General features: G+C 43.9%; 1 protein-coding gene across 4 annotated transcripts in view; it reads right to left on the bottom strand.

Moving 5' to 3' along the window:
- Positions 1–295: 295 nt before the first annotated feature.
- pltp (phospholipid transfer protein) overlaps positions 296–25,579 on the bottom strand; it is a 57,957-nt gene continuing 32,673 nt past the window's right edge. For all 4 annotated transcript variants that reach the window (XM_043710101.2, XM_043710099.2, XM_043710098.2 and 1 more), the window contains exons 11-16: positions 18,381–18,551; positions 15,387–15,454; positions 11,504–11,546; positions 7,785–7,848; positions 3,433–3,509; positions 296–2,207 (exon numbers count right to left, since the gene is read on the bottom strand). In XM_043710101.2, coding sequence (XP_043566036.1) covers positions 2,100–2,207; positions 3,433–3,509; positions 7,785–7,848; positions 11,504–11,546; positions 15,387–15,454; positions 18,381–18,551 — 531 coding nt within the window. In that variant the 3' untranslated portion in view covers positions 296–2,099. The remainder of the gene's footprint in view (positions 2,208–3,432; positions 3,510–7,784; positions 7,849–11,503; positions 11,547–15,386; positions 15,455–18,380; positions 18,552–25,579) is intronic.

Here is a 25,579-nt window from a genome sequence, read left to right as displayed (position 1 = left end):
TAACTGTTTAAAGTCTCATGTGCAGAACAATTACAGTCCAACATTGTGAGATGTAAGTACTGTCTGTTTGAAGATATGTTCCTACTTAACTTTGCCTTATGCTGGGTCTCTGTATAAAATAGTGATTGCAGTGGTGTGGCCACATTAAAGATTGTTGCATTTCCACAAGCGCAGTATTAAATTACTGAATAAATATCCCCACAAAATCTTACACACATTGTGGTGGACAGAGAGGATTGGCTGCAGCCCTTCACCCTGGTTCTGATACTCACAAAGTAAGGCATGATTTCAGATACACTGACAATGTAACTGTCTTTATTAAACAGCTAGTGATACGGTTGTGAGAATATATAGGGGTAAGTTACACCACTATGTGCAATTAATACACATTGAAATACTAAATGGTTTACAGCTACACTGAATACACTTAGAATGGCTTTCCGTACAACTAGTACTTGGAATAACTTATCCAGAAATATTACAGAATTATCTATTAGTGTGGTATTTCAAGAATTATTAAGAACATGAAATATTCTACTTATAAGTACCCATTACATAGAATATACAACACATCAATTTAACATCTCTGCATACCACTTCCCCAGTCAAGCAAGGGCTAAAGATGGTCTTTGATCTTTGTGACTCCAATTCGATATACTGGCTGTTTGTGTGTCCTACATTTTACAAGTTTGAGCAGGGTTAACCCTGATTGTGGTGCTTAAATTGGCTTAATCTCACTCAGAGAGATGGCAAATGATGCTTGTTGTGGGAACTGGAACAATGACACACAGTGGCTGGAGCTGATGTGGGTCTCCAAAATGGGAATGATTTCATTGTCTTGACATCCTTCACATTGAAAAGTAAAAAAAAAATGCAGGAAAGAAATAAAGTTGAAATAAATAAAAAGGCCAAAAATGAACAAGGGGAAGCATATCATCTAAACAAAGTTCTGCTTGGTTCTTGCCTCTTCCCATAGATTAAGGGAAATTGCACTTTGACATGTGACACATTGCTCAGTGTGCCCCAGTAATTAGGCAGGAGAGCATTTTCCCTGATTCCTGGAGCTATGGCAGGAGACTAGGATTCACTGTGGAACTTCAGGGCTCTATTCATGATTGAGATCCACACCGGTGATGTTTAACACAGAGTTGCCTATCAAGGTTCATGCCATCTTCTCCCCAACATGAAAGCTTCCAGAGAAAGATATCCTTCTATAGAGATGGCTCAGGGATTTCATGAGGCAGAGCTTCCAATAAGTATTGCTCACCAGGTTATGTCTCCATTAACAATAGACTGTGAATGGAGCAATGTCTTCAGGCCCACATATCAGAAATCAGGTCCATTAATTGCATGTATACCTGTTTTGGGAGGTCACTGTTCTGATAAGTCATCTCACTTTTAGCTGTCTGTAACATCCAGTATTCAATATGACATTGTACCATTGAACATGCATCTGAAAATGACAATGTGCATTACCTAGGAGACAAAAAGACGTCTTTTGCATCATTTGCACAGTGAGTGTTCTTAGAGTCTTTTGATGTGAATTTTAATGTAATGTATTTAACACTGAGAGTTACAAGGTTGATTTTATGCTTGATAAGGGCTGTAGCGTGGTTCTTGGCTGACCCCATCGTAATACGTTAGCTATGTTGGCATAGTGATGAAATGCTGATGTAGGAACCCTAGACTGTCACCTAAATATGAATTGTGACCTTTTACCCTGTGTGTACTGTACCTGAGGGTGAGTCCAGGGTTTGGAGATGGTGTTATGATTATAAGGTGTGGCGCAGTGTTAAATGACAGCAGCCTATTGATTTACAAAGATGAAACCCCACCAGCAGATAATAATAATAATAAATAATCAATAGCTTACACTTGGATTACCATCTCTCGTCCAGTGCGCAATAAAGGCTTGAGCTGTTTGTCTCTACACTTTGTCCAAGGCAACGGATAATCATCCCCAACACGTGTTAAAACAAAGTGAACAGGTCTACTGGCCAGTGCTAGGTTAATAAAATACAGGAATAATGCTTAAGTAGTAATACAGCTGAGGGTCTTTGTACGCTACATGGACGTCTCAATTCTTCTCAGTGTGGATCCTAGTTGCTGACAGTTGAGTTGTTTGAAGAGAGTATCTGCTTATTCATATTAATAACCTCTCTCAGGCCTTTGTAAAAATGTAAGTCTGCTCCAATTGACAGAAAGCCCTGGGAATTACAAAGAACAATTAATCCCTTTATTAAACTTAATCTGTTTGAAAAAATGTTTAAAAATCAAGAACCTAACTACAGCTTCAGTTGCAATGACGGAAGGTTGCTAAGCTGGAAAGAGTGACTACCTGACTCTCCAGGCCCCAGTGATGTAGCTCTGTTCAGAAGGCTCTGCCCCTCACCTGTCCAAGCTGTTCCGATGCCACACTGACTGGCCAGGCCTCATGGGTGTCAGGGACTGAGGAGCTAACTGGAGCTGAGTAAGAGGGAAATGCCTTTCCAGCTGTGCCTGTGGATTTTAACCGGGCAGCTCCCAGGGCTTCCCCAAAAACCATCCCTCAATCTGAACCTCCTTCCCAATGCCCAGCCCAATCCCATATCCAATTCCTTGGCCTGCCACAACTCCTCCATATCCAAATGCCTTGTCCCCCCACCCTGTACTCCCCTCGCCTCTCCTGACCTGGTTTATAAATAGGGTTTTTATTTCCAGATCAGGGATTGATGTTGAATTCTATGGAAGCTCCAGCAATCCATTTGCACACTGGCGTGACCTTTAGCACGGCCTTTAATATAGCAGCTACATTATACTAACATGTATGAAGTACTAGACAGGATGGGGTATTGTACGGTACTGGATACAGAATAATCAACACATAGTCCAGATCTAAGCTAACAGAATATAGAAAAATGTTGTGAAACTTTGCCAGGGTTGGAGGATTTGAGCAACAGGGAGAGGCTGAATAAGCTGGGTCTATTTTTCCTGGAGTGTCAGAGGCTGAGGGGTGACCTTGTAGAGGTTTAAAAAATCATGAGGGGCATGGATAGGATGAATTAGGTCTTTTCCTCAGGGTAGGGGTGAGGTTAAGTTTAGGGTGAGAGAAGAAGGATATAAAAGGGACCTGAGGGACAACTTTTTCACACAGAGGGTGGTGTGTGTACGGAATGAACTGACAGACAAACTGGTGGAGGCTGGTACAATTATAACATTTAAAAAGCACCTGGATGAGTACATGAATAGAAAGGGTTTGGAGGGATATGGGCCAAATGCTGGCAAATAGGACTAAATTAATTAGTACATCTAGTTGGCATGGACGAGTTGGACTACAGAGTCTGTTTCCTTGCTGTACAGCCCTCTGACTCTAACTGTTCCAAATGAGACTTCACAAACCCACTGACAGATTCAGGTAAACAATTAGCACACTAGAGGTTTCAGAATACCCACCATATGGTTTCTCATTGTCTCATTGATCAGGTCAATTCCTTCTGGGAGAGGGATCTGCACTCCTTCCTGAGTCCGTTCTAAACAGAGAGTGGAATAAAAACACAAGTGACTGTCAATTCATGCATTGGAGGCTGAGTTTGCCCATTCACTTTCCTTACATGTCCCTGACTGTTGGGGACTGGACACATGTTGTTACACTTTCCAGGAGACTATCAGTGCTAATGGTTTGGGGTTGAATGATGGCTAACAAAGGGGAAACGGAGAATTATCTGAAGAGGAAGATCTGTAGGAAGATGGGGAAATGACAGGGGAATGGGAGTAACTAAGTTGCTCTCCCAGAGAGTTGGTAAAGGTGTACTGGGCCAAATGACCTGCTGCAGTATTGAAATAGAAATATAGAAGATAGGAGCAAAAGGAGCCCATTCGGCCCTTCGAACCTGCTCCACTACTCATCACGATTATGGCCAATCGTCCAACTCAATAGCCTAATCCTTTTTCGCCCCATAATCTTTGATTCCATTTGCCCCAAGGGTTATTTCTAGCCACTTCTTGAATACATTCAATGTACTGGCGTCAACTACTTCCTGTGGTGATGAATTCCATAGGCTCACCACTCTTTGGGTGAAGAAATGTCTCCTCATCTCCATTTTAAATGGCCTACCCCGAATCTTCAGACTGTGACCCCTGGTTCTGGACACACCCACCATCAGGAACATCCTCCCTGCATCTACCCTGTCTCGTCCTGTTAGAATTTTATAAGTCTCTATGAGATCCCCCCCTTCACTCGTCTGAACTCCAGCGAAAATAATCCTAACCCAGTAAATCTTTCCTCATATGTCAGTCTCACTATCCTTGGAATCAGCCTGGTAACCCTTCACTGCATTCCCTTGAGAGCAAGAGCATCCTTCTTCAGAAAGGGAGAACAAAACTGCACACAATATTCTATGTGTGGCCTCACCAAGGCCCAGTATAACTGCAACAACACGTCCCTGCTCCTGTATTCGGAACCTCCCGCAATGAAGACCAACATACCATTTGCCTTCCTTTACTGCCTGCTGTACCTGCATGCTTATCTTCAGCGACTGGTACACAAGGACACCCAGGTCCCTCTGCCCACTCCCGTCTCCCAATTTACACCCATTCAGGCGGTAATCTGCCTTTTTGCTTTTTCTTCCAAAGTGAATAACTTTGCATTTATCCAAATTATTCTGCATCTGCTGTTGATTTGCCCACTCACCCAACCTGTCTAGATCACGCTGAAGGATCTCTACATCCTTGTCACAGTTCACCCTCCCACCCAACTTGGTATCATCTGCAAACTTTGAGATGTTACATTTTGTTCCCTCATCCAAATCATTGATATATGTTGTGAATAGGTGGGGTCCTCACACCGATCCCTGTGGCACCCCACTAGTTACTACCTGCCAATTTGAAAAAGACCCATTAATTCCTACTCTTTGTCTCCTCTCTGTCAACCATTTTCTATCCACTCAATGCACTTCCCACAATCCCATGCACTTTAATTTTGCACAATAATCTCTTATGCGTGACTCTGTCAAACATAGAACATAGAACATTACAGCGCAGTACAGACTGCCCATCTATCCAACACTATTCCAATTTCACCCATATGTCTATCCAATGTCCATTTAAATGCCCTTAACGTTGGCGAATCTACTACTGTTGCAGACAGTGTGTTCAATATCCCTATTACTCTCTGAGTAAAGGAACTTCCTCATACATCTGTCCTATATCTATCACCCCTCAATTTAAAGCTATGTCCCCGCATGCTAGCCATCACCATCTGAGGAAAAAACTCTCAGTGTCAACCCTATATAATCCTCTGATTATCTTGTATGTCTCAATTAAGTCACCTCTCAATCTTTTTCTCTCCAATGAAAACAGCCTCAAGTCCCTCAGCCTTTCCTCATAAGACCTTCCCTCCATTCCAGGCAACATCCTAGTAAATCTCCTCTGAACCCTTTCCAAAGCTTCCACATCCTTCCTATAACACAGTGACCAGAACTGCACGTAATACTCCAAGTGTAGCCACACCAGAGTTTTGTACAGCTGCAGCATAACCTCAAGGCTCCAAAACTCAGTCCCTCTACCAATAAAAGCTAACACACCATATGCCTTCTTAACAACTCTATCAACCTGGGTAGCAACTTTCAGGGATCTATGTACATGAACACAGAGATCTCCCTGCTTATCTACACTGCCAAGAATCTTACCATTAGCCCAGTACTCTGTATTCCTGTTACTCCTTCCAAAGTGAATCACCTCACATGTTTATACATTAAACTCCATTTGCCACTTCTCAGCCCAGCTCTGCAGCTTAACTATGTCCCCCTGTAACCTGCAACATCCTTCTGCACTGTCCACAACTCCACTGACTTCAGTGTCATCTGAAAATTCACTAATCCATCCTTCTACGCCCTCATCCAGGTCATTTATAAAAATGACAAACAGCAGTGGACCCAAAGCAAATCCTTGCGGTAACTGAACTGCAGGGTGAACATTTCCCATCAACCACCACCCTCTGTCTTCTTTTAGCTAGCCAATTTATGATCCAAACCGTCAAATCACCCTCAATCCCATGCCTCTATATTTTGTGCAGTAGCCTACCATGGGGAACCTTATCAAATGCCTTACGAAAATCATATACATCATAGCAACCACTTTACTCTCATCCACCTGTTTGGTCACCTTCTCAAAGAACTCAATAAGGTTTGTGAGGCACGACCAACACTCACAAAACTGTGTTGACTATCCCTAATAAAATTATTCCTTTCTCGATGATATTAAATCCTTTCTCTTATAATCCTTTCCAACACTTTACCCACAATTGAAGTAAGGCTCACTGGTCTATAATTTCCAGGGTTGTCTCTACTCCCTTTCTTGTACAAGGGGACAACATTTGCTATCCTCCAGTCTTCTGGCACTATTCATGTGGAAAATGATGACATAAAGGTTTTGCAATCTCATCCCTGGCCTCCCAGAGAATCCTGGGATAAATCCCATTTTCACACTTTCTAGAATTGCTAACACCCCCTCCTTGTGAACTTCAATTCCTTCTAGTCTAGTAGCCTGTATCTCAGTTTTCTCCTCGACAACATTGTCTTTTCCCAGTGTTAATACTGACAAAAAATATTCATTTAGTACTTCCCCATCTCCTCTGACTCCATGTACAACTTCCCACTAATTTCCTTGATTGGCTCTGATCTTACTCTAGTTATTCTTTTACTCCTGGTATAGCTATAGAAAGCCTTAGAGTTTTCCTTGATCCTATCTGGCAATAACTTCTCATGTCCCCTCCTGGCTCTTCTTAGCTCTCTCTATAAATGCTTTCTGAAAGTCTAAACATATCACATCGACTGGCTCCCCCTTGTGAACTCTACGAGTTACACCTTCATAGAAATCCAACAGATTTGTCAAATATGATTTCTCCTTCATAAATCCATGCTGACTCTGTCTGATTCTGCTACTGCTTTCTAAATGCTCTGCTATAAAATCCTATGATCCTTTGATTCAATCCAAAAAGGTGCTGCAATATTGAATCTTAGTATCCAGTTTGCCTTCAGGGTTAGCCACTGGCAAGACTATTCTGGGCTCAGTATAAACTTCTTCAGCAACCCCTGGGAGAGAAGTTCTGTGGAGTGGAAAACAAAAGTGGAGGTTCTCTGCTCTCAATACTCTGCTGTGATGTCCTGGAATGTGTGGAGTTTGCATGTTCTCCCCATGTCTGCATGAGTTTCCTCTGAGTGCTCTGGCTTCCTCCCACAGGCCAAAGATGGGTAGGTTAGGTGGATTGGCCATGTTAAAATTGCCCACAGTGTTCAGGGATGTGCTGGCTAGGTGGATTAGCCATGGGGAATGTAGGGATAGGGTTGAGGGGGTGAGTCTAGGTGGGATGATCTCCAGAAGGCTGGTGTAAGCTTGACGAGTTGAATGGCCTCTTTCTAGACTGTACGGATTCTATGATCACATTGTTCGATACTCCATTGAATATGGGCCACGTGTTAAGCAGTGTGCTTCACAATGCCACACTGCAGTGAAGGGAACCTATTTGTTTATACACCTTCACTGGCTGCTCCAGGTTATACTTGGGATTTTGCACAAGCGCAAGGGGCATTTTAAAAGGTTGAAACAGATACCCACTGTCTGTGCAGGTCTACAAACACCACCTAGCCTCGCAGCGCAATCATTGTTCCACCAGCAAGTGTATAACTCACCAACACATTGTTTCAGTTTGAAGGCACTTCACCAGCAGTTAGCCACACCACTGAAAACTGACACTGTGCTGAGTGTGTGAATATTTAACCATTGTCACACAAGAGTACAACACTTACCATTGATAATTGGCATGACACTAAAGTGCACCAGAGCCTTGATTGGAGTTTGGAGAGGAATCAGCTGAAAGAGTAAAAGGATCTGTCAGATCATGTTCTAACTGTGATAAAACATCAAACCATTCATAGTCTTAGTAATGCACTGCTACCACCTGCTGGCCTGTACTATGGAGGGTCTCCGTTCACAACGTTATCTATAACTTTTAAACAGCATGATGCTGGTCAGACTCATGATCCAATTCTTGCCCTGAAACTGTCCAGTCTACCCCAGTTCTGTCACTAACCAGTCTATTCTTGTCCTGTCACTGTCCAGTCTACCCCAGTCTGTCACTGTCCAGTTTAATCCTTTCCTGTCACTGTCCAGTCATAGAGTCATAGAGATGTACAGCACGGAAACGCTTCGCAGGAGGCTCCCAAGCACTGATGATGTCGCCTAGCCAGGGGACGAAACGTTTGCAACAAAAACTTCCAGCTCGGCGAACAGAACCACAGCAACGAGCACCCGAGCTACAAATCTGCTCACAAATGGAAACAGACCCTTCGGTCCAACCTGTCCATGCCGACTAGATATCCCAACCCAATCTAGTCCCACCTGCCAGTACCCAAACCATATCCCTCCAAACCCTTCCTATTCATATACCCATCCTGATGCCTCTTAAATGTTGCAATTGTACCAGTCTCCACCACTTCCTCTGGCAGCTCATTCCATACACGTACCACCCTCTGCATGAAAAAGTTGCCCCTTAGGTCTCTTTTATATCTTTCCCCTCTCATCCTAAACCTATGCTCTCTAGTTCTGGACTACCCCCCCCCCCTCCCCCCCCAGGGAAAAGACTTTGCCTATTTACCCTATCCATGCCCCTCATAATTTTGTAAATCTCTATAAGTTCACCCCTCAGCCTCTGACGCTCCAGGGAAAACAGCCCCAGCCTGTTCAGCCTCTCCCTATAGCTCAAATCCTCCAACCCTGGCAATATCCTTGTAAATCTTTTCTGAACCCTTTCAAGTTTCACAACATCTTTCCGATAGGAAGGAGGCCAGAATTGCACACAATATTCCAACAGTGGCCTAACCGATGTCCTGTACAGCTGCAACATGACCTCCCAACTCCTGTACTCAATACTCTGACCAATAAAGGAAAGTATACCAAACGCCTTCTTCACTATCCTATCTACCTGCAACTCCACTTTCAAGGAGCTATGAACCTGCACTCCAAGGTCTCTTTGTTCAGCAACACTCCCTAGGACCTTACCATTAAGTGTATAAGTCCTGCTAAGATTTGCTTTCCCAAAATGCAGCACCTCACATTTATCTGAATTAAACTCCATCTGCCACTTCTCAGCCCATTGGCCCATCTGGTCCAGATCCTGTTGTAATCTGAGGTAACCCTCTTCGCTGTCCACTACACCTCCAATTTTGGTGTCATCTGCAAACTTACTAACTGTACCTCTCATGCTCGCATCCAAATCATTTATGTAAATGACAAAAAGTAGAGGGCCCAGCACCGATCCTTGTGGCACTCCACTACCCCAGTTCTGTCACTGTCCAGTCTATTCTTGTCCTGTCACTGTCCAGTTTAACCCTTTCCTGTCACTGTCCAGTCTACCCCAGTTCTGTCACTGTCCAGTTTAACCCTATCCTGTCACTGTCCAGTCTACCCCAGTCTGTCACTGTCCAGTCTATGGCCTGGTTTTGATTTGACTGAATATGAATGCTAGACTTTGAGAAACAGTGATTGGTTGTGCTAATCTCCTGTTTGTCACTCGCCGAGTTACAGTCCCTGCTGACAGACTGTTGAGCTGTTCCCAGAGAAACCAATTCTGCATTAGACATCAGCTTGCTTTGTCTGCCTCAGCAGAGATTGGAAAGCCTCAATGTCCAAGTAGAGGCTAAAGTGTCAGCTCCCTACTGACAACTTGGAGCTAGGTTAGAGGGAAGGAAATTTATCACATGATGTTTAAGGGTTGTGGGAGACCCATCATCCTCAATGAGTGATACAAACAACAGCTGAGAATGGAAGGGAGTCTGAGAGGAAATGGGCACTTTGCTAAGATTAACAGTGCACTAATCCTGCTGTATCCTAGTGTCTGATCAGTTGCATGGTTAAGGTTTTCTTTAATGAACGCAAAAGAATCTATACCATTAAAACCATAAGAGCAAAGAGCAGAAGTAGGCCATTCAGCCCATTGAGTCTCTTCTGCCATTCAGTCAGATCAGGCTGATCTGGCAACCTCAACTCCACTTTCCTGCCCTTTCTCCATAATCCTTGATTCCATTAATGATTAAAAATCTGTCTCTCAGCCTTGGATATACTTACTGACCCAGCCTCAACTGTCCTCTGTGGTAATGAATTCCACAACTCACTATCCCATGACTAAAGAAATTCCTCCTATCTCTTTTGAAATATGTGATCCCTTATTCTGAAATTGTGCCCTCTGGCCCCAGACTCTCCCACAAAAGAGAGACAATTTTTCAACATCTACCCTATCAAGCTCTTTACAAATCTTCCACGTTTCAATCAGGTCTCTTCTCATTCTTCAAGTACAGGCCCAACCGACTCAACTTCTCCTCAGAAAATAATTTATCCATACCTGGAATCAGTCTAGTGAACCTTCCCTGGACTGCTACCAATGTCTTGGATAAGGGGACCAAAACTGTTCACAGCATTCCAGCTGTGGTCTAACTAGTGCCTGTAGAGTTTTCACAGAACCTCCCTACTTTAAATTCCATTCCCTTTCAAACAAAGGCCAACGTTCTATTTTCCTTCCTGATTACCTACTAAACTTGAATGCTAGTTTTTTTGCATTCCCCCTATTTTTATTTCATCAGGAAACTTAGCTATACAGTAATATAGACCAGGACCAGGCTGGAAGAACACAGCAAGCCAGGAAGCATCTGGAGGTGGAGAAGTTGATGTTTTGGGTGTAACCCTTTTTCAGGACTGGGGGTTGGTGTAAGTGGAGCTGAAGATAAAGGGGGTGGTGGGGGCAGGGTGGTGAAGTGGTGCAAGGTGAAGACAGGTAGAGAGTACAACCTGGTTGGTCAATGGGAGGAATGAATCTGGTTGGTGGCAGGGAGCAGAGAAAGGGAGGGGAAGGGCTGGGAAGGGAGTCGGGGGATGGGAAGGGAGGCTATTTGAAATTAGATAACTCAATATTGAGACCTCTGGGCTGTAGGCTGCCCAGACAGAAGGTGAGGTGTTGCTCCCCCAAACTGCGGTTTGTTTCTTTGTGGCAATGGAGGAGGCCAAGGATGGGCATATCGGAAAGGGAGTAGGTAGGGGAATTAAAATGGGTGGTGGCAGAAGCTTTGTCAGCTTTGACAAAGGGTCAGTTAGACTCGAAACGTCAGCTCTTTTCTCTCCTTACAGATGCTGCCAGACCCGCTGAGATTTTCCATCATTTTCTCTTTTGGTTTAAAATGGGTGGTGACTGGGAGGTCCGGTCAGCCCTTGCGGGCCCGGTTGAGATGCTCGGTGAAACGTTCCTTTAGCTTACATTTGGTCTCCCTGATGTAATATGTTCACCTTCTTCATCCATATCGTTAAGATATATTATAAATATGTGGCTGCAGTGCTGATCCCTGTGACACGCCACTAGTTACAATGTGATAACAGTGATTTTATGGGAGGGTTTCTCAGATTATGATTTCTATTGATTTTGATTGTTCTGGAGGAGGTTCTATAGATTCTATAAAGGTTTCTTTCCATGTTTACTTACTGCCAGTGACTCCAGAGTGGACTTTGATGAATACATTCGGAATCTGTAGAGAATGAAAATCAAAAATTAAAAAGCACTTATTTAAATGAATCTTCCTGCAGTAGGAAGGAGCAGCCCAGAGTTCTGACTTCCACTGTCTCACTTCACCGTTCCTTAGAGTTTTGCTTCATAAGTAATTGAGTTTCAATCCTGTTGATCCCTGAGATTATCAATGAATAAAGAGTAATCCCTACACACACCCAATGAACATAACCAACCCATATTTAAACAAAAACAGAAATTGCTGAAAAAACTCAGCAGGTCTAGTTACCTTTGTGGAGAAAAATCAGAGTTAACGTTTTGGCTCCAGTGACCCTTCCTCAGAACCGAAAGTAACTAGGAAAAGGTTATTGTTTATGCAGACGATAGGGGGGAGCGGGTGGGTGGAGAGGTGAAGGAGTAAGCAGTTGCCACTTCAACACCCCACCCTGTGCCCTAACCAATATCTCTGTCCCAGGCTTGCTGCAGTGTTCCAGTGAAACTCAATGCAAGCTGGAAGAACATCATTTTCCGCTTGGGAACTCTACAGCCCTCTGGACTCAATATCGAGTTCAACAATTTTAGAGCTTGAGCCACCTTCTCCCATGTCCTTAACCCAAACCCCCCACTCCAGGCCTTGTTATCACATGCTGAAAATGTGTTGCTGGAAAAGCGCTTTTCCAGCAACACATTTTCAGCTCTGATCTCCAGCATCTGCAGTCCTCACTTTCTCCTTGTTATCACATGGTCTGCTATTACACACAACCCATTGTTAGGTATTAATAGCTCCAATAGCAGCTATTCATTCTCCTAGGCTGATCATTATCCACTCCTTTGTCTGTCCAACTGTTTTGCTTTCTCTTTCGGCTCTATGCCCATCTATCGCTTACTCCTTAATCCCTACCCCCCCACACACTATCTTCTGCAAAGAAACCAAGCTTTTTCTAGCTACCATCAGTTCTGAGGAAGGGCCACTGAACCTGAAACATTAACTCCGATTTCTCTCCACAGATGTTGCCAGACCAGTTGAGCTTCTCCACCACTATTTAAGCATCTTCTCACCACCTCCGAAGGAAAGTGTCCCATGAGGATTCTAAGTGAAATAAGTTTGATTTAAAAAGAATTCTCAGTTTAGGCCCTGGTTGGGATGGGTCAATAGCCCAATTCAGGCAGAGATCTGGAAGACTGACATCTTCCTGCAGTCTTTAGCTTTCATATTCGCGGTCAACTGTACACCCGAATTACATATCATCATAAAACCTCTTGATTATGGCCTTTATAGTTAAGTCTAAATGATTGATTACAAACCATGAACATTGAGGGACCCAGTATTGAATTCTGCATGACCCCACTTGAAACAGCCTTTCAATCACAAGAAACACTCACTGACTAACACCCTTTACTTACTGTTACTGAGACAACCTTGGATCTAACTTGTTGTTTTCCCTGGGATTCCATGGAATCCCACTTTTCTGACCAGCCTAGAATTTGGAACCTAGTCAAAATCCTTAATTGGAGATGTAATGCAGAACTCTGAGATACGGATAAATTGAGGTATCCTGCTAAATAAATCAGAAAACGTTAGAGTGCAACTACAGCTAAGGTTTTGAAATAGTTTTGTTTAATGCAAGAGGGATTAGGAATATAAAGGGACATTTTCCTTCAGTTCTATAGGGCATTGGTGAGACCACATCTGAGGTATTGTGCAGTTTTGTTCACCTTAATTAAAGAGGAATACAAATTAGATTAGATTAGATTACATTACAGTGTGGAAACAGGCCCTTCGGCCCAACAAGTCCACACCGACCCGCCGAAGCGAAACCCACCCATACCCCTACATTTACCCCTTACCTAACACTACGGGCAATTTAGCTTGGCCAATTCACCTGACCCTGCACATCTTTTGGACTGTGGGAGGAAACCGGAGCACCCGGAGGAAACCCACGCAGACACGGGGAGAACGTGCAAACTCCACACAGTCAGTCGCCTGAGGCGGGAATTGAACCCGGGTCTCAGGCGCTGTGAGGCAGCAGTGCTAACCACTGTGCCACCATGCCGCCCATTTTTTCACAGTGAGATTCACCTCAATGAGAAATGTATTAGAGACAGTTCAGAGAAGGTTTCCTCAACTGATTACTGGGAAGGTGGGGTTGGAATTATCCTGCAGTGAAATGTTGGATAGGCTTAGATGAGAAGGGATTTTTCTCTCAGGTCGTGGAAGGTTTGGAACTCTCTTTCTCAGAGAGCGGCAGAGGCAGAATCATTGAATATTTTTATAGGAGAGGTGGTTACATTCTCGACGGTGTGTCTGAATCAATATTCACAATTCCCTTCATGTTCCTGAGGCTGCTCGGACGTATGACTCTGTTAAAGGGACTATATCATTGCTGTTGTTGTTGATTCACCTCAATGAGAAACACAACATTTTGACATTTGGTTTTACAATCTCATTAAACACAAAGAAATAGGTATTGGTTAAGGACTATTTTCTTCGCAACCCATCCACCACTTTCAAACTCTACACTTCCACCAATAACGCTCATTAGGAGCACTGCATGCTATCTATAAGATGCACTGCAGAAATTCACCAAGTTGCCTTAGACAGCACCTTGCAAACCCATCCACCACTTCCATCTCGAGGGACCAGGTCTGCAGATACATGGGAACACCACCCCCTGCATGTTCCCCTCCAAGCCACTCACCATTGTGACTTGGAAATATATCACCGTTCCTTCACTGTTGCTGGGTCAAAATCCTGAAATTCCCTCCCTATGGGCATGTGGGTCAACCCACAACAGGTGGACTGCAGTGGTTCAAGCTCACCACCACCTTCTCAAAGGGCAACTAGGGACAAGCAATAAATGCTGGCCCAGCCTGTAATTCCCACATTTCTTGAATGAATAAATAAACTATCCATAACTAAAGAGGTATAGGCAGTGCACACGCGAACACACAATGGCAGTGAATTCTCTGCAGCCTGTCCTCATCCTGGAACCTGATGCTTCTCAGCAGAAAGCTAACTCCAAACTGCTTCTCTCTCACCAGCAGGACACCCCAGGAAAGAGTGTTTTACTCTGTATCCTGTCCTCACTTGGCTTCATAGTTCATGTTGCCTCACAGCGCCAGGGTCCCAGGTTCAATTCCAACCTCGGGCGACTGTCTGTGTGGAGTTTGCGCATTCTCCCCGTCTCTGTGTGGTTTTCCTCCAGTTGCTCCGGTTTCCTCCCACAGTCCAAAGATGTGTAGGTCAGGTGGATTAGCCATGGGAAATGTGGGGTTACAGGGATAGGGTGTGGGCGGTGTCTGGGTGAGATGGACTTTGGAGGGTTGGTATGGACTTGATGGGCCAAATGGCCCACTTCGACACTGTAAGGATTCTATGATTATGTCCCATTCCTGGGTTTCAACCTGCCCTGTTTTGAAAGGAACCTTCCACCAGCTGTCTGAAATACTGTATGTTTCAGGCACCAGGACCCTTGTAACATGGGAGTGTGGAAATGATGGGAATGCATCTGGTTAATTCATGCCCCAGTCGAAGTGAGTTGCAAATTATTGTTGGCAGGGCCCAAAATAACTGGATGTTTGCATCTCTTTCTCCATTACTCACTGTGCTGGTGACTGCTCTAACCTAATCCCTGCAGTTTCATTCCAGGGAGTGTTACACCCAGTTCCTGTTTGACTCTTTGGAGTTCACCTGCCAGAATTAGCTGGACATTGGAGAGCTATTACCACCTTTAGAATGGACAATAGACTCTGCAGACTGGAGCCCAAATTCAAACCAGCCCCATACAGAGGGAACGATTGGACATGCAGATACACAGCCTGGGATCTACACACTCTCACTTGCAAGGACCAATGATTCTACCTTTTGAGGTCCAATTTCATTCCAAGTTTTTTGCCCTTCAGAGACACCTTGGCATTCAGTCTTGATTCCTGCAACAAAAAAATCCAAATATCAGCAACTCTCCCAAACGTATGTCGTTCAAGGTGTGAGAAGTTCCAATGTTTTGTGAAGGGAAGAAAGTTCGAGTGTGGTTTCTATAATATTCAAAGTACTTTTGTTTGATTTGATTTATTATTGTCACATGTATCGAGGTACAGTGCAAAGTTTCGTTTTGCGTGCAGTACAGGCAGATCATGCCATACAAAGTGTATTAGAGTAATAAAACAGACCAGAAATCGTAGCATGATGTTATAGTGATCCTCAAATTCTCCTCTCCCACTGCTACCTGTTCCACACTCCCTTTGCTGTCACGCTCACTGTGTCATTTGCCTTAGCTCTTCCTGCCTTGCCCATCAGGTGGAGGAGGGGTGTGCGTACACTGCTGGCTCAGTCAATGAATTAATAATGTTATCTCTTCGCCCATTAAATCCAATTGAAATTGGATCACAGAGCATGTGTTTTCAACCACTTTTTAATGGCATGATGTGTATGTGCTGTGAATGCATCCCTGGCAGTTACATCCACAGAAAGTGGAGCCTCTGTAAAAAGCTATTCACTGCATCTAACCTTCTTTAATACCTATAAAACCCACACATTGCAATTCATTGGTCCAGTTTAAAGAGTCGATAACCATTTGAAGCTATCAGAGTCAAAAAGTGTGGCTCTGGAAAAGCACAGAGGGTCAGACATCATCAGAGGAGCAGGAGAGTTGACATTGCGGGGCCTGAAATGTTGTCTCTCCTGCTCCTCGGATGCTGCCTGACCTGCTGTGCTTTTCCAGCACCACATATTTTGACTCTGATCTCCAGCATCTGCAGTCCTCACTTTCTCCCATTTGGAGCTATCAATCAACTGAGATAATGGAAGGTTACGAAATCAGTTGGCTAGCACTAATTGTATATTGGTAGCCCTCTGTCATGTCAACAGACAGTGTGAAACAACAAATTGATTTTACTGCAGGTACTTTGTACAAATCCTTAAAAGGCAAGAATTTTAAATACCTCAGCAGCTTGGCGGCTTCCTTTGATAGTTCCTTTTGAAGACAGATCTCTTCACAGTTTGAATGAGTTTGACAGTTCCAGTGATGCACTTTTTATGCATATTCACATCTGATTTTAGGAATCCCATTGGATGCCTGACTGCTCTTAAACAGAAACTGAACTTCCCCAAAGGTGTCCTGGGACAATATTCGAAAATGTACTTTACCCTTTCCAAAGGCTGCTTCACAGTTTCTCATCGCTGGTGGAAAGTATAAGGATCATATTTTCAGCAGCTCACTAGCTGAAATCAGATTAGTTTGAGGCAGCTGTACATTAACATGTGCAGTTACACCTATGAATCACTGATGTACACAGCAGGTCCCACCTCCTAGTGAAAATGCTACATGTCATATTAATGGGCAACATTTCCAGATTCAGATTCCGGAGCCATTTTCGTAATGGCAGTGTGACTCTCTGTTTTGCTGAAATGCAGATCGAGGTCTGTTGGAACACACAGAGCTGACAGGAGACTGTGGTGACTCACAGAGGCTGAGCCACTGTTGGGAGGTCGAGAAACTCTTGGGAGAGTGTGAAGTTTGTGTTAGTGTTTCGTCAAAAATTTCTTTATAAGATGCTTTTAGGGAGGTAATGGCATAATGGTAATGGCTAGTAATCCAAAGGGAGGTGTTGCCATTGTGGTAATGTTTAGGGATCCACAAGCCCATGTTAACATTCTGGAGGCATGGGAATCAATTTCCACCACAGCAGATAATAAAATCAATATTCAATAAAAATCTAAAATTAAGTTAGCCTAAAGTCAACTGTGATAATCAATCATTTTGACAATTTGGTTTATGATGTCCTTTAGGGAATAAATCTGCCATCTTTACCTGGTCTAGCCTACACGTGACTCCAGACTCAGGGCAATGTGATTGGCTGTTAACTGCCCTCTGGGCAATTAGGGATGGACAATAAATGCTGGCCTAGCCAGCGCCACCCTCATTCCGTGAATACATTTTTAAAAAGTGCTGTATATTCACTTACCTTGTTACACCTTCCATAGTTCAATACCTCACACTGGATTTTGACCCAGTGACAGTGAAGGAACAGCAATATATTGCCAAGTCAGGGTGGTGAGTGGCTTGGAGGGGAACTACTACTGAGTGTAGTGTCAGTGATGGATGTGGTGCCAATCAAGTAGGCTGCTTTGTCCTGGATTGTGTGAAATTCCTTGTGTGTTGTTGGAGCTGCACTCATTCAGGTAAGTGGGAAGTATTCCATCACACTTCTGACTTGTGCCTTGTAGATGATTGACAGGTTTTGGGGAGTCATGCGGGCTTCCTAGCCTCTGACCTGCTCTTGTAGCCACTGTGTTTCTATGGCGTTTCTGGTCAATGGTCACCCCCAGGATGTTGATAGTGGGGGTTTCAGTGATGGTAGCACCATTGAATATCAAGGGGTGATGGTTAGATTGTCTCTTGTTGGAGATAGTCATTTATGTGGTGTGAATGTTACTTCCCATTTGTCAGCCCAAACCTGGATATTGTCCAGATCATGCAGCATTTGGGTACATGCTGCTTGAATGGTGCTGAACATTGTGAAATCTTTGGTGAACATCCTCACTTCTGCCCTTATGATGGAGGGAAGGTAATGGATGAAGCAGCTGAAGACGATTGGGCCGAGGATGCTACCCTGAGGAACTTCTGCAGAGATGTCCTGGAGGGTCGTTGTTTTCTTTGTAAATGCAGAGGCAGAAGGGAGATTTCATTTTGGTGAAGAAAATTGTGAATGGCTCTAATAGGCCTCACCAGCTGTGAGTTTCATCCACAGTTATATGAAAATTTCATGCAGTGTCTCTGTCAGGTCACACTACAGAATGGGGCTCTGTCTGCAACAATTAGGACTCCATGCATAAGGTGAGAATCAAAGTGCTTACCATGATTATGCTGGAGAGCATGACCGGTTTCGAGTTTGGTGGAAGGAGAATGACATTCATGAGGGCATTAACACTGACAGTGATCCCTGATGGTTTGATGGTGCAGTGAGGAGCTGATGTTACCTCCAAGTCCAACAGGAGAGGAGCTTCCTTAGCTGATGATGTTGGGGCCTTGGTGGCAGCAATGGGAGAAAAGGACACAGTTAAAACATCCAAAGGCATTGCATGTGTTATAAATTCAGTCAGATTTCCTATCAATTTTGATTGCCTCTGTCTTAGCACGTCTACAGCTGAAAGCCTCTTTCATAACTTTGATATTGGATTATTCCAACATATTTTAGACATTCTCTATAAACTTCAGCTCATCCAATACTTCCAGTCACATCCAAACTCCCCACTTAAATATCACCCCTCTGCTCACTGATTGATATTAGTTTGAAAATTCTTATCTCGTTTTTGAAAAGAACGTGGAGTTAATACACAAGGAGCCAACTGTGTATGTGCCTGTTTTCTCCACATTAGTCCCATCAATCCCATTCTCCCACTCCAGCACCATAATCCCTGCAACTTTATCCCCTTCATAATTCCATTTTGAAATTGTCTCTACAGCTAGTATCAGATTGAGCTACACCCCACAAACTAAGTAACAGGGAGGGAATCACAGGCCTCCAGTTATTCTTGTCACATTGGGATGATGAGTACATTTTGTTTTCATTTCAGATTATCAACATAATGCTCCTTTTATATCAGTGGGACAGTCACAATCTTCCTTACTGGAATTGGCCTCCTCAAATGAAGTATTTTACACCAGATTGTATCATGCACTTTTCAAAACCTGATGTTGTTATGATCACTGATCCCCAAATGCTCTGTTGCTGAAACATATTCATTCCACGAACCTTGTTCCCCCAGAATTCAGTGCTGCTTTTTTTCTCATTGAGCTGGAAACAAACTGATCTAGAAAGTTCTTTTGTATACATCAGGAATTCCTCCCACTCTTTGCCCTGCTTCACCATGACCATGCTAGTCTATATCAGGACAGTTGAAACCCAGCCCCATCATTACCACTCTGTTGAATTGAACCATTTCTGCAGCTTCTCTCTAATATCTCCTTCCTATTAAATGGAGGCCAAGAGGGTAGTTTTCATTCATTCACGGGACGTGGGAATCGCTGGCTAAACTAGTACTTACTACTCATTCAGCAATGATGTGGAGGAGCCAATATTGGACTGGGGCAGACAGGGTTAAAAATCACACAACACCAGGTTATAGTCTAACAGGTTTATTTGGAAGCACTAGCTTTCAGAGTGCTGCCCCTTCATCAGGTGGTTGTGGAGCAGGATCATAAGATACAGGATCCTACTCCACAGCTATCTGAGGAAGGAACAGGGGTCCGAACACTAGTGCTTCCAAATCAACCTGTTGGACTATAGCTTGGTGTTGTGTGATTTTTAACTCCATTCAGCAATGTAATAGTTTCTCTATTGTTCCTTGACTCAAACCAAAAAGATTCAGTCATTGACCATTTGGGTACATTATCCACTTTATAATGCTTTGATCAATACTACCACTCCCCTCTCTGTTTCTTTCCTTCCTGAATACATTGTAGCCAGGAACATTAAGTTATCATTCTTACCTATTTGGGCCATGTGTCCGAAATGACTCCATGAAAGCCAGTATCCCGTCGCTGAGTAATTCTTTATTTCCATGTACATAGTCCATGACACTGACCCAGTTAGCTCAGAGCCAGCTCTCAGAGTGAACAGAACCTCTGACACTCCTGTTTATATCCGTCAGCCAGGGCTCCCTGACTGGACCAGGTTAATAGCCTCAATCAGGAAACTCGTATTCTATGAGGTCCACCTAGCTGACCTCATTTCAATCACTACCATCTCCATTGGTCTCACTAAACCATAGTCCCATGTTACAAGTAGTACCTTCAATTCATCAAACTTACTTCCTACTCTTTTACACACTCACTCCGAATGGACCACAGGCTGCTTCACATTTTCCTTGCTGACTTCTCCTCATTCTACATTACCCTTTACACCAACACTGTTTATCTCTCTCAGTCCTGTGGACACCCTTATTTTCCACCATGATGCTTCATGTTGGCTTCCCGAGCTCCCCCTATCAAATTGGTTTGAAACCTTTCCCAAGCACTGGTTCACATCTCTTTGAGGACATTGGTTCTAGCTCTGTTCAGGTGTAACCTACCTTATTGTCCAGATCCCTCCCATCTGTTATTGTTTAGTAGGATCTTGTGGGGATACTTGAGATGAAATGAGACTAGGGAACATGCAATACTTATTATTTGATTACGGGATCATTGAGTGAGCCCTTGACTGGGTGTATTTGGAGACTAATAATTGGTGATACGGGAGCTTGTGTTATGTGAACCAGAATCAAAGCTCTGACTAAACAAATATATGACCGAACTTGAACTAGCACTTTAACATTTGATGTTTAACACCACCCCAGTACCAGCGCCAATGTCCGAGGAATAGGAGGAACCTTCCAACTGCACCATTCCTTTACCCTTTTACAAATGCAAGGTAGCCTGCTGTTCTCAAACGGAGCTCCTAAAATACCATCTGTAAGTTCTTAACTTTTCATTGCTTCCAACGTGGCACCAAACAGCAGTGATGAAAGAGTGAGCTGAGAGAGGTCAAGGTCAAAGGGTGAGACCAAAAAACAGGGGTGAATGGGTGAGATTGAAAGGGCAGGTCAAAACAGAGGACCCGAAAGGAGAAGTGGAAGTGTGAGATGAAAGGTGGAACCCACTCCTGTACAAAGCTGGTCAGGGTGATCTCAAATCCCCTCCCTCAGTAGCACCAGCTCTGATATAATCATAGATACCTCTTTCAGCTAGTTCTGATCAGGGCATGTTGTAGGATCATGTCTGATTTATTGATACAGGTTAGTCAATGCCCTTGTCAATGAACATCATTAATCTTTACTAACGGTAACTATCAACAAGATTCAGTGAGAACCAACTTAATCCGGTCCCAGTTTCATGTGATGTGACTGTGTCAGATAGAGGTCCTCTGCATATTCTCAGAATTCAGGAGCTATTATTAAGGGATTCTTTACTCCACATCTCCTCTGCAACCCCACTCCATCAAGGGCCACTCTTCACCTCATGAACTGTTCACAGCTTCTGTTCAATTTCTACAAACATCCGCACTCTCTTTGTTGGCTTGATCCAGTTAAGACAGAAGTATCTGTTTTTCCCGATATTGCTCATTACTAGCTGTTCACAGTGGTTGAACAAACTCTTGGTGTGCTGCTTCCAAGGTTCGAAGGCCCCCTCTGATTATATGGTGTGCTTTGCTCATTCTATGTGTGTTGCGTTGGAGCTGACTATAACAGAGGAAAGTATTGCCCAATCTGCCATGGATCAAGATCCTGGAATTCTCTCCTTAAGGCCATTGTGGGTCTACTACAGCACATGGACGCAGCGGTTCAAGGAGGGAGCTCACCATCACCTTCCCAAGGACAAGGACAGGCAATAAATGTTGGCCCAGCCAGTGAGGCCCGCATCCCGTGAGTAAATATAAAAAAACTTATATTTTTTGATCCGTGAACACCTCCATGTAGGAATGAAGATCCTTTTTTATTTAACTCTACAATCTAGGACTTCAGAAACTGTGGCCACCTTGCTCCTTGTTAGTTCTGTAGCTCCATTGGTGGTGGTTTCTGATTGAACTATCCCAAACTCTCCTTCCTCAGTGACTGCTGCTTTAAGAGTGAGGGCATTTTCACTTCATAACTGTTCACTGTTTGCAAAGCTTGCTGATCCTTTGCCTTCTGTTGAGTTCCCTGTCGCTTTGCCAAGGTCTGGTTCACTCTAACAGATGTTGAGCTGATGGCAGCTGGGGCTGTTCCTGGTGCCCCTGGTCTCTGGATCTTCATCACTGTCCGTCCCAATGCGTGTGTGCTTCTGTTTCTCCTGCTGCTTTTCTTGCACGTCATTGGAGGGTTCAGTGGAATAAGCAGACACATTTACCTCTTTTGTTATCTTCTCCAACAAAAGGGAGATTCTCTTCAAAGGTAACAACAGAACCTTCACAAATATTGTCAATTAAGTACAAGAGTGCAAGAAAATCCAGGACCTCTGCTTCAACTATATCAACAACAGGAATGGCAGCTTCATCCTCTACTCAAAAGGCAAACTCAGGTCTAGAATACTCTCTCATAACTGGTCACCTAGGTCCCTGCTTGCCTCTTCCCTACTGATCTTGCCTTTGTTCTGAGACAAACAAAGAACCTGTCCTATCCTTCAATGGCCCTATGGATGGGGTTTCTATAGTGTAGACTGATTCACTGAGTCAGCTTCTGTTTCCCTACAACTGCTAGGTTAAAAAGATTCAAAAATGCACAGTCATTCTTGCTCAATAAAGAAGAGTGATGATTAGGCATAATGTACAAAGTGTCATCGATCTCTCTCTCTCTCTCTCTCTCCCTCTCGCTCTCTCTCTCAGTGAAGTATAATCTGCCTCCATCCTCTCACTCTGATATTAATGCTTCCTGTGTTTTGAGATTGACTGGAAGATAGTTAGATAATTGTTTGTCTAAAAATATAGGAGTTGGGATGTCATGGTGCAACTGTACAGGACACTTGTTAGGTCACTTTTGGAATACTGCATTCAATTGTGGTCTCCCTGCAATAGGAAATATGTTGTTAAACTTGAAGGGATTCAGAAAAGACTTACAAGGATGTTGCTAGGGAGGAGGATTTGAACTATCGGGAGAGGCTGAATAGGGGCTTTTTTCCCTGAAGCATTGGAGGCTGAGGGATAACTTTATAGAGGTTTATAAAATCAGGAAGGGCATGGCTAGGGCGAAAAGCCAATCATCTAGGATGGGAGAGTCTAAAACCAAAGGGCTTGGGTTTAAGGTGAGAGGGAAAAGATTTAAAAGGGACACAGAGGATGATGTGTATATGGAATGAATTGCTAGAGGAAGTGGTGAAAGCTCATAAAATTACAACATTTATAAAAGCATTTGGAAAGGAAGGATATGGGCTAAATGCTGCCAAATGGGACTAGATTAATTTGAGATATCTGGTCGGCATAGAAAGTTGGAATGAAGGGTCTGTTTCCATGCTGTACATGTCTCTGACTCTAACTGCAATGAATCATCCAAATGAATGAATACATCTGCCTGTGTCTAATCTTAAATATGGGTCCGTATGATCAGGGGAGCTGAAATTCTTTCCTGGGCTTGTGATATCCTCTGGGAGGAATTCATCCTGCTCCTCAGCATCCTTGAATGGTTACATACTTAAAGACACTTACTGCTGCTGCCTGTTTTCACCAATGTGCTGCTGACCTGGTCTGTTTCTGGGAACTCATGACCCTTTATTTTCCTGCCACTGGGGCCCCCCAATGGTATTGACTGCATCCTGTACCACCCTGCACTCTCTGAGTGTTATTTTCTTACCCATCTCTGCAAAGACCTCCAGTCTACACCTACACTAACTTGCTCTACATTACAGGAACAAAATATAGATTGGGTGACTGCTTTATAGAACGCCTCTGGTCCGTGTGCAAGCATGACCCTGACCTTCCCGTGGCTGGTCATTTTAACACAGGGTCCTGCTCACGTTCTCACTTGTCTGTCCTCGGCATTCTGCAATGCTCCAATGTATCCCGGCGCAAACTGGAGGAAAAGCTTCAGACGAGGCACTTTACAAACTTCTGGACTTAATATTGAGTTCAACACCTTCAGATGGTGAACTCACTCCCATTCCTTCCCTTTCTTGCAGCTTTACTTGTTATATTCTCTGTCACCATCTTCTCTATCCTCACCCCCCACTCTAGTGAAACTGTCTGTTCTTTCAAATCTGGCAGGAGACTTGTTCTCCCACTCTCACAATCCGACCACTTAATCTGAACTATCAACACTCCAACACAGCCACCCGCTCCCAACAAAAGCATAAATGCTGCCCCCTCCACTCTTCACTCCAGCTCTGATGAAGGGTCAGCTAGACTCCAAACGTTAGCTTGCTCTCTCTCCAGGGATGCTGCCTGACCTACTGTGATTTCCAGTATTTTGGTTTTCAGTCCAGTCTACAATAATCTATGTCTCACTGAAGTTTCAGCTTGCTGTGTTCCCTGCTATATTCCTGGCTGTGTAGTTTTCCCACACTTTGCCAGAATTGCATGGGATTTTCCTCTCCACAGTCCAGTCACTGGGTTAGACTTAAAGTTCCCCCAAAGTTTGTGAGAAGATTTGTAGCTCGGGTGCTCGTTGCTGTGGTTCTGTTCGCCAGTCGAATTCATGTTGCTTGTCGTCTGCGTGTGTGGCTACTAAGGATAGCTGGTCGTGGCGTTTCGTGGCTAGTTGATGTTCATGGATGCGGATCGTTAGCTGTCTTCCTGTTTGTCCTATATAGTGTTTTGTGCAGTCCTTGCATGGGATTTTGTACACTACATTGGTTTTGCTCATGCTTAGTAGCCACACACGCAGACGACAAGCAACATGAATTCGACTGGGACAACACTACCATTATAGGGCAAGCAAAACAAAGAACAGCCAGGGAATTCCTAGAAGCATGGCACTCATCCACAAACTCCATCAACAAACACATCGACCTGAACCCAATATACCGGCCTCGACAGCGGACAGCTGAAACTGACAACCGGAAGCGGCAGGGACAGGCCACTATAAATGCCGGAGGAAACACCACAGAAACGCTTCACAGGAGGCTCCCAAGCTCTGAGGATGTCACCTAGACAGGGACGAAACGTTTGCAACAAAGATTTCCAGCTCGGCGAACAGAACCACAACATTAAAGTTCCCCCCTCCCCACCACCGTACTGTACTTGGCATCTCTTCAGCTCTCAGTTGACACCGCTTTTAGTTGTGTGTCTGATCAGTAATTGCCACCAAACAGCACGATCAGGTCGGGGTTGTTGCTAGAACACTGTCCACATCCATGTCAGTGAACATCAGAAATTTTTACTAACGATGACTGTGTACAAGAGATGGGAAGCGAGAACAAATCTCAAACCCAGCAGCCTTGGGTCCCAGCTCCATGTGATGTAACATCACCAGAACATTGTTCCTAACACGGACATTCTCAGGAGATATAACAAGAGAAAAGGTACAATTAATCCTTTACGCTACATGGCCTGTCCTCGACATGGATGGTTGGATCACACTGTTAGTAATAGTGCTACTGTTGCCATCCC

This window comes from Chiloscyllium plagiosum, unplaced genomic scaffold (assembly GCF_037043375.1).
Source record: "Chiloscyllium plagiosum isolate Xiang-an unplaced genomic scaffold, Cpla_swu_hap1 HiC_scaffold_15, whole genome shotgun sequence".
Classification (NCBI taxonomy): Eukaryota; Metazoa; Chordata; class Chondrichthyes; order Orectolobiformes; family Hemiscylliidae; genus Chiloscyllium; species Chiloscyllium plagiosum.
This window is presented reverse-complemented; position numbering and strand designations above follow the sequence as displayed.